This window comes from Suricata suricatta, chromosome 10 (genome assembly GCF_006229205.1).
Source record: "Suricata suricatta isolate VVHF042 chromosome 10, meerkat_22Aug2017_6uvM2_HiC, whole genome shotgun sequence".
In the NCBI taxonomy this organism is placed as follows: Eukaryota; Metazoa; Chordata; class Mammalia; order Carnivora; family Herpestidae; genus Suricata; species Suricata suricatta.
The window spans coordinates 4,760,897-4,770,559 of NC_043709.1; the positions used below are offsets into that span (position 1 = coordinate 4,760,897).

The window sequence follows — 9,663 nt, forward strand, 5'->3', positions numbered from 1 at the left end:
GGGGACCCCCCCCCCCCCCCCCGGGGCACCCCTGCTCCAGCCAGAAGGGACGGCGGCCCTGTGTGGCCCATGGCACACCACGCCCATGCCCTTAGACACCAGAGCCGTGTTCATACGAGTTAGTTCACTTCGAACCTAAAAGATTGTTCTGTATTTTACACCCGCGGGTCCGGGAAAGCGGCCCACACCTGTCTCACTCCTGAGAGAAAGGCTTGCAAACCGGCTCCAGGTCCGCCAGGCCCCGGCCCTGGGCACCAGCAGGCCCGTTTCCTCGGAGCCCGTCCAAGCACAACGAAGGAAAACTTCCCCCACGAACACAACGGTGTCGCCGGGTTACAGGAGGTCAGGCGCCGCTGACACATCACCTTTCCATCGTGCGTCCACCTCAGAGGAGGTCCCCCGAGTCTCCCCAGGGACCCCCCACGCCGGGGTCTCAGGCAGGCCCGGCCGTGGGCACTCCAGGGCCACTCCGCCCACCTCCCACTCCAACCGCTGCCAATGGGCCTCGGTGAGGGTCAGGCCAAGGGACAGGCACAGCCCCCAGCAGTTGCACAGGGACACCGGGTCCCGGCTGGGGCACGGGGACGCGGCAGCAGACAAGGCAGACGAGGGCTAGAACTTGAAGACGCTGGGTGTGCGCCCGAAGTGAGAAGGAGACAGAGGCGAGTAGACGACCAGGCCCGGGGCCGCCGGAGCGCCCCTCCTGCCCCACAGAGGACAGTCCGGCACTGCTGACACTCCGCGCCCACACACCTCTCGGGCCACTCCGCTGGAGTGCCCTCCCCTGCGAGCCCACAGCTGTCCACGTCAGGGAGCTTCACCCAGAAACCTCCTCCCCCAGGAAACCCTCTGACACTCTTCCCCTTACTCGGGGTCTGCGTCTGGCTCAGGAGCCCACCTTGCTCACTCCCAAGTCCCCAGGGGCTGCGCTCCAGGACACCGGAGCAGCGGACACAGCGTGCCTGCCGTGAGTCACCTCCAGTACGGGACGCAGCCAATGTCTCAAAGCCGTTTCTGTCATGTAAAGGTCTGCACGACAGGGCAGGGGAGACGGACCGGGGACTCACGCACACACACCATCCCCAGTGCTGCCACCGCCCCGCTCCAGACATGACGGTCAGACTGTGACCGTGTCACTCAAGCCTCACAGAACTCTCAGCGGGATGACAAAAGTGGGTCCGCACCCACGGGTGCCAGGCTGAGCCCAGGCAGGGGACCCTGCAGCGTCTGCTGCGGCTGCATGTCCGGGGAGGGCCCGGAGCAGAGCCGGGTCTTTAAACGCCAGATACACAGCACGCCTCATGCTCCCAGAAGAGACCACGCTTGAAACCTGTCTCAGAAACAGATGCCACCACCCCGAGAAGGCAGGGCGGGGAGGGGAACGCGGTGCCCCGGCATCGGCTCCATGAGCGGGAAGGGGCCAGGGTCCTCGGAGCACAGCGACACCTGGTGGCCGCGAGCGATGCTGCAGCCGTAACGTGAGCAGCGCGCGGGGAGCTGCAGGCAGGAGGCCCCAGGCCCAAGTCACAGGTGGGGAGAGACCCGGCTGGGCCGGCCACGTGGCCACACGCCAGCTGCCACCTCAACACTGGCCAGTGCCCGGCGGCCACCCGGTGACACAGACACCCCGCGTGGACGTGCAGCGTTCTTGACAACACTAAGTAGTTGGCGTGCACGTACGGAGGTAACTCCCACCAACACTAGCAGTTAGGACACACGGATTGAGTGTCATGGAAACAACCTATATAATCTCTGAGACAGGAACCGATAGAATTTGAGTTTGAATATGATCTTCCAAGAAGATAAGCGAGGAAGAGGTGACTTTTCTCTTTCTGCAGTTACTCAATGTGCAGACGGGCACCTGGGCGGCTCAGTCAGTTAAGCGTCCGGCTTCGGCTCAGATCATGATCTCACAGCTCGTGGGTTCGAAACCCGCGTCGGGCTCTGTGCTGACAGCTCAGAGCCTGGAGCTGCTTCAGATCCTGTGTCTCCTTCTCTCTCTGCCCCTCTCCTGCTCATTCTCTGTCTCTCTCAAAAATAAAAAAACGTTGCAAACAAAACTGGAAGTGCAGAAAAGCCAGTGTGGGGAGGAGAGAGCACGCCTGGTCTCCGCGGCGGTGGGCGGGGAGGGGGCGGGGCTCCGTGCTCACGTGGTGCAGAGGACAAGGCACCAGTTCTGGCTGCACCCCCCCTCCCCCCACCCCCCGCACGGAGCTGTAGAGATGGGGGGCTCTGTGCGGCATCTGGAGCCAGGGGAGCGTTCGAGAAGTCCCAGCGAGCACCCATCCTGCGCAGACGTGCCCACGGCTCCCCCCCACCGGGCGCCCGCCCAGCTGCGTCGGCCTCGCCAAGGGAGCGCAATAGGGACGCGGGGGCAGGGTCACCCCAGGCGGAGGCACGGGACACTTGAGGAGGAGCGGGCTCAGGGGCCCTCGGCACCCACATCTGCCTGCGTCCTGGGGTTGCGTCCTGCCTCAGCCCTGCACGCCCGGTGCTCCCCAGTCAGCACGCGGCGGGGAAGCCGGGGGACCCCAGCCGTGGTGGGAGGGAGGCTTTGCAGAAAGCGGCCTGGAGACTGTAAAGGTGTGGGGAGGCTGCGGGGTCGGGGGGGTTCCCTGAGGCGCAAACCTCGCTCTAGGAGAAAAATGTCCATTTTCACGTTTCACTGTCTCTGAAATCGGGAAACAAAATCCCATCTATGGCGCCTCAAACACCGCCAGGGGCGGCCAGTGCATAAGCGGAGGGCAAATGTCTCTGCGGGGAACACGCTTTGCTTCCTGTGTCGGAAGGGCCACGACGAGTCCACGCGGAGCAATGACGCCATCGATGACCAGGGTCTACCCACAGCACGCTGAGCACGGCTCCACGCGCCTCCCGCACATTCACCCCTTTGGGCAAGGTCACTAGCGCCCATTCTCTGGGCAGGAAAACCGAGACCAGAGAGGGTAAGGCCCTCGCCCTGGGCTGAGCCTGGACAGAGCCTGGACAGCCGGGCTCCCACACGCACACGGGGTGGAGGCGAGGGCGGTCAGTCGGGCGGCTGCGTCTGCGGGGGCGCCGGGAGGGAGGGCGCCAACACCACGGGGCGGCCGGGCGGCCACAGTCAGCCTCCTGGTTAGAGACTGAAGGGCAGACGCCCCGACCACAGAACCGTAAGGGGCCCGGGCAGCAGGCCCTGAACTGCCCCTGAGAGCTGGTGCTTCCTTTTCTTTTTTTTTTATTTCGAGAGGGAGCACACACACACGCACACGCATGTGAGCAGGAAAGGGGCAGAGGGCGAGGGAGGAGAGAGAGAGAGAGCCCCGAGCAGGCTCCGCGCTGTCAGCACAGAGCCCCATGCAGGCGTCGAGCTCACGAACCACAAGGCTGAGACCCGAGCGGAGGTCCAGAGTCGGGCGCCGAGACCAGCCGCCTGCCCAGGCGCCCTGCGCACCAGCCCTTCCTTAAGAGCCTGGACCGCGGCTGCCCCTTAGAAAGCGCCGCCGCCACCGCGTCCAGGGGGAGGGCCGTGGCAGTGAGACCAGGCCGGGTCCTCCTTAAATGAGGACAAACTCCGACGTGAGGCTTGAGACTCAGTGTGACTCAGACCGCGCGGCCGCTCGGTGGCCACGTCAGTGTGGACAGAACACAGAGAAGGAAACACTACAGCCCACGGCACTGAACGTACAGACGTGAAAGTAACAAGAGAAAATATAAACACTGCCACGGGCGCAAGGTCTGCGTCCCCCTCAGCTCCACAGGCCCCAACCGCAAGTTGGTATCCGGAGGCAAGGTTTAGACGCGGTTATGCAGGAGGGGTCCCCAGAGTGGGGTCGGCGTCCGTGTGAGGAGAGGCCTCTGAGGGCCGCGTGCCCCCTCTGTCACGTGAGGACGAGCCCGGAAGGCGGCACCCTGCGCTCGGAGCCACGGGACGTGCTGGAGTTCAGGCCGCGTCCGCGGCGGTCCGTCACACGGATCAGGGCGACGCGTCTGGGGTTCTTAAAGCGTTTACAGCAGACACCACAGAAACCAAGAAATGGAATTAATTTCTATAACCATAAACGACCTCAAGCCACATTCATCCACGTAATATTTAGCAAATCTTGCTCAACAAGAGGGCCGGTGGAGAAGGCCGAGATGGCGGCGGGTCCCTCTGCTCCCACGAGAAGGCTCCGGAGAGCGAGGCGCTGTGGCCGGGGCGAAGCCTTGTCCGTGCCAATGCTGGGTTCCCGGCCTGCAAAACCACTCACCAGAAGTCCCTCATTCTATCTGTAACACCCGGGAGCAAGAATGCCTCACCGACTCCTCCAGCCGGACCCGCGGAGGAGCCCCATTACTTGGCAACAGTGGGTGCAAATGGGGCGAGGTGGGGGAGGGGAACACGGCACGTTTTTCCTCCAGACTGGGTGGAGAACGACCCAATGGAGAAAATATATTTTCATCCTTTAAAAAAAATTTTTTTTAACATTTATTTATTTTCGAGAGACAGAGACAGAGCATGAGCAGGGGAGGGGCAGCGAGAGAGGGACACACAGAATCGGGAGCAGGCTCCAGGCTCTGAGCTGCCAGCACAGAGCCGGACGCGGATCTCCAACTCATTAACTGCAAGATCATGACCTGAACCAAAGTCGGACGCTCAACCAACTGAGCCCCCCAGGCGCCCCTATTTTCATTCTCTGGCTAGCTATTCAGTTTGTCCTAAAATCTTGGCCCTTAAAGGCCACGGACAAAATGATTAACCAGGTCCAAACCGAAACAAGACGCCGGATGGGTACAGCGGTGTGACCGGAGGGAAGAACTCTGAGCACCTACCTGTCACCCGGCTGCACGCCCATGGGGACACAGTAATTAAGTTCCAGCCGGGCGATGTTGCCAAGCCTGAGGACGATCCCAGCACCGTAGGACCAGCGGATGCACTCTGCCAGCTTCCGGATGTGAGCCTGGGGGCCCTCCCCTGGGAAGAGAGGAGACGGGGCGGTCAGCACCAGTGCGGAGCCCCTCACACCAGCGTCCTCCTCCCTGCTGCCTGGCCCAGGTTCCCGGAGAACGCAAGAAGTGGGTCTAGGGCTGAAATCGAGAGAGGGCTCCGGAGCCTGCTTCCTCTCACTGCCCCGGAGGCAAGCCTCTGGGCCCGGCACACTCAGTCCCCTTGGCCTAAAGGGGCCTTAACCCCACCCCCCCACCCCCCTACCCCAGCAGCAGGAGCTCCTGCCCCGCGCCTCTGCCTGAGGGCCTGGTCTTCCATGGCATGCTCCAGACACCTGTTCACAGCCCCCCTACCGGAGGCGTTGGCCCTGAGCCCCTTGAGGAAGGAGCAAACCTGACTCAGCTCTGTGGCCATAACGACCAGCAGGGCACAGGTGCCCCAGAGGTGTCTGCTGCGTGAAAGGTGTAGCTAGATCTTTGCAGGGCAGCGTCCGGTGGAGATTTTCCACCTGTGTTTCATTCCATGTCAGACACTGTGGGAGATCTTTAGGTAAGGCATGGTCTCTACACCTAACGACTGTGAACTCTGACACAAAGGCACCGTGCTTCAGACCCAGAGGCCTTTGCGCCATGGCAGCCCGCAGGCCAGGCCTTACCGTAGTTGAGGTTGCAGAGGTTCCCCGCGTTGAGGAAGAAGTGTGTCCGGAAGAGCTCGCCGAAGCCGCCCTGGCCCGGCCGGAAGGGCAAGGGCGTGTACAGGTGCAGGCCGCCGGCCCAGTATGCCTCTCCACCCAGGTAGTCTCCTGGGAACAGGGCACACAAAACCAAGGTTCGCACAGGCAGGGTCCCGGGGGGTCCCGCGGGCCGCAGGAGCGAGATGGCGCTCTCGGGCCCCCGTGCTGGCCGACTCGCTTTATGTCTTTTGTTTTTATTTTTTTTAGGTTTATTTCTTTATTTTGTGAGAAAGCGAGGGAGCATGCTCAAGAGGGCGGGAGGGGCAGAGACGGAGAGAGAGAACCCCGAGCAGGCTCCGTACTGGCGTCGTCAGTGCCAAGCCCCTCAAACTGTGAGATCGTGCCCTGAGCTGAAATCAGGAGCTGGAAACTCAACCCACTGAGCCATCCAGGCACCCCATGTTGGCCTCACTTTAAAGTCTTTCTATTTCAGGGTGCCGACTTCAGCTCAGGTCATGATCTCATGGTTTGTGAGTTTGAGCCCCAGTCTGGCTCTGTGCAGACAGCTTGGAGTCTGGAGCCTGCTTCAGATTCTGTATTTCCCTGTCTCTCTCTGCCCCTCCCCGGCTCACTCTCTGTCTCTCAAAAATGAATAAACGTCAAAAAAAATTCTTTTAAATAACAAAAAACAGTCTTTCTTTTTCACCTGGTTGATTTTATAAGCTTTAACTGGAAAATCGACGCGAGTTTGTTTAGAGAAGAATGAAATGAGAAGCTTATCCAGTCTGCAAAGTAATGGAACACAACAGGAGAAGGCAAGGAAATCGCCTTCTCTGCACCTGCTAGACACCAGACCTGCCGCCTGGCACGCAGAGTGGATTCCTCTGCAGCAAGTTCAAGAGCACAGCACGGGGCGGCACACGGGCCGGGTCCCCACAGGGCCAGGAGATGGCGGCCGGTGCTGTTTCATCGAAAGGCCCAGAAGGACTGGTGCTCGCTGTGCGCAGGGCAGGGGCCTGTGTTGGAAGGTTCTCAGCCACTTACAGTTTGCTGGCTTCTGACCAAGGTTCCTTTTGCCCAAATTCAAGACTATCCACTGAAATATAAGTGTATTCTTTCTAAAAAATGCTCCTACCCATTCCATTCCAACTACAAATGACTATGCTGTTAAAGCAACAAGAAAACAAAAATAACCCTGACTGTTTATACTTTGTTGCAAGATGCTATTTCTAGAGCGTCTTCTCGGAACTCTTTAATGCGAAATGAGGGAATCAGAGAGAAGAAAACCGTGTGGCCTCCAAGATTAGCCTCAGGGAACCACCTGCTCTCTCAGCCCGAGACCAGCCATCCCCTCAGGCCGTTCCTGCTCTGGCTTCTGGAGGGACCGAAAATGGACCCGGAAAAGGACGTGTCTGATCTCCAGTTCCCCAGGAACCACCCACCTAAAACAACCTATTTTATTCCGATCATAGAAGTAATATATAAACTCATGGTAGAAAATCTAATAAGTAAAGGGAAGTAAAGAAAGGGGAAAATATCTTTTCATTTCTTTTTTTTAATGTTTATTTTTGGGAGAGTGCAAGTGGGGGAGGGGCAGAGAGAGAGGGACAAAGGGTCGGAAGCGGGCTCTGCACTGACAGGCTGACAGTCACGGGGCTCGAACCCACGAACCGTGAGATCATGACCTGAGCCGAAGCCGGACGCCCAACCAACTGCGCCCCTGGGTGCCCTCCCTCACACGGACTCAAACCCTTGTCCTGCAGCACAGCAGACACACTGGTCCCGGGCGCACGGCTGGGTCAGTGAGAAGCAGCGAGCGCAGCCCCCGGAAGGCTCCGCCCTCCCTGGTGACCGCCCGACGAGCACAGCGCTGCAGCCTGTCTCCCGACTGCCTGACGCCTCCTCCGGGTCTGGCTGTGCTGCTGTTGCCCGCTCCCACGTGCTCAGCCGGGGCTCTGGCTCGCCCGCCTCCTCGCTGGGTCACGGTCCACAGCCTGAGACACCACCCTCTGCGCCACGGTCCTAGGGCTGGTGGCCATCTGGGTCCCTAGCTCTCAGCCCGCGGCTATTATTAATGGTCTGCACATATTCTGGTGCAATCAGATACCAGACTGCTCTGACTACCACTTACACGATTTACGTTCCTGCCCGGAGATTCGTACCAACAGCCCGCCTGACAGGGAACCGAGTGGGTTTTCGCTGTTGTAATTCTCAGGCACGTGATAAACTCAACTTCCAAATAGTCTCTATATGCTACTTCCTTGTAATGAAGAGAGAATAAAACCATCCTTAATATATTCCTTCCCTTAAAACATATGACGCACTGGGCGCCTTGGGGGCTCAGTTGGTTAAGCGTCCAACTTCAGCTCAGGTCACGATCTCTCAGTTTTTGAGTTGGAGCCCGGCGTCGGGGTCTGTGCTGACAGCTGAGAGCCTGGAGCCTCCTCTAGATCCTGTGTCTTTCCCTCTCTCTGCCTCTCCCCGTTCATGCTCTGTCTCTCAATAATAAGTAAACATTAAAAAAATTTTTAATGACACACTAATAAACTACTCTAAAAACAAGTGACAAGAAATGTGTATTATGTACAAAGATTTCTGCACATGGCAGTCATTATTTCTAATAATACAGTGGGGACAACAAAGACGTTAAGAGAACAGTGCAGAAGCTCGGGGCAGAATATTTTCTAATGGAACAGCATGCGTTCGTTTAAATGATGCCTTTCAAGTTTTTAATAATACTTGGGAATACCTCGGATACACTGTCAGATGTCAGAGAGGGTTCCAGAAGACAGGAGCTCCCACACCCTGCTGGACAAGTACGGTTGGAACAGGCTTTCCAGAGAGCGACACAAAGCTTTAAAATAGTCAAAATCCTTTGCTCTAGCAATTGCACACCTGGAACTTTACCTTATACAGTAAAACTCAGATATGAGCACAGGGACTCAGCTTATTCACGGATATGCTATTCTATAATCATGAGAAAAACAAAAGCCTAAATGTCCAACGCTTGGGACGGGTTTGAGAAGATCAGGGTGCGGCAACAAGATGAACACGCGCCACGAAAAACGACGGGAGTTTTCCTCCGACTCACCGCCGGCGGGAAGGCAAACACGGCACAGCCATCTCGGAAGCCGGTCTGGCCGTTCCGTGCAAAGATAACACAGTTTTATCAAGCAATCCAGCAACGGCTCAGATTGCTATTTCCCCCTAAGTTGAAGCCTCGCGTCCAGACGAATGCCTGCCCGTGAACGCGGACACCAGCTCTACCCGTAACTGCCCCAGGCAGGAGCGCTGCAGCCAGCGGCCTCCCCGGCTGAGCGGACGCGGGGCCTCGCTCGGCGGCAGGATGTGAGCTCACGGGCCGCAAGAGGCACAGAGGAACTCGGGGAGGCCAGTCTCCAAGGGGACGGGCTGCAGGGTCCCACTACGTGCTGCTCTGGGAAAGGCGGAGCGTGGAGACAGGAAGCGGCTCCGGCTGTCAGGCACGGGGCGGGGACTCTGGAGGGCGCCGTGCTGGCGGCCGTGTGCCGTCACCTGCTTGCCAGAACCCACGGGACACCGCGGCACACGGCGAGCGCGGACGCGGACTGTGGGACTCAGCAAGGACAGCAAGCGTGCCTCACTGACGCAAGAGGCCGGGGCACCTGGCTGGCTCGGCCAGCGGGTCTCGGGGTTGTGAGTTCAAGCCCCACGGTGGGCGTGGCGATGACTTAAAAACGAACGCAAAAGTCGGTCATCGAGGATGACTTCCTGCCCAACTCTTCTGTGAACCTAAAACTGCTCTCAACAACAGAATCTGTTCATTTGGAAAGGTTACAGGACGTCGATTAGATAAACAAGCAACAAAAACACCCGAAACGGTTGTTAACACGATGCAGTGCTCATTCGCGTGAAGACCTTTTTCATACGTGTGGCTGCGGCGGTGGGGAAAGCGGCTGCAGCGCAGCAGGGGGGCGAGAGGCACCCGGGGGTGGAGCCGCAGACGCTCAGGCGCCGTTGCCGCGGGGCGAGACCCCGGGAGGGTGCAGGGCATCTCGGACTTGGGTTTCCTCACCTCCCACAGTCCCCTCCGCCCTGCTGTGGG

General features: G+C 59.0%; 1 protein-coding gene across 1 annotated transcript in view; it reads right to left on the reverse strand.

The window, feature by feature from the left end:
* Window positions 1–4,758: 4,758 nt before the first annotated feature.
* The window catches only part of SAMM50 (SAMM50 sorting and assembly machinery component), a 21,318-nt gene continuing 16,413 nt past the window's right edge, over window positions 4,759–9,663 (reverse strand). Inside the window, exons 11-12 of the mRNA XM_029954098.1 lie at window positions 5,562–5,708; window positions 4,759–4,933 (exon numbers count right to left, since the gene is read on the reverse strand). Of these exons, the coding sequence (XP_029809958.1) occupies window positions 4,788–4,933; window positions 5,562–5,708 (293 nt within the window). The 3' untranslated portion in view covers window positions 4,759–4,787. The remainder of the gene's footprint in view (window positions 4,934–5,561; window positions 5,709–9,663) is intronic.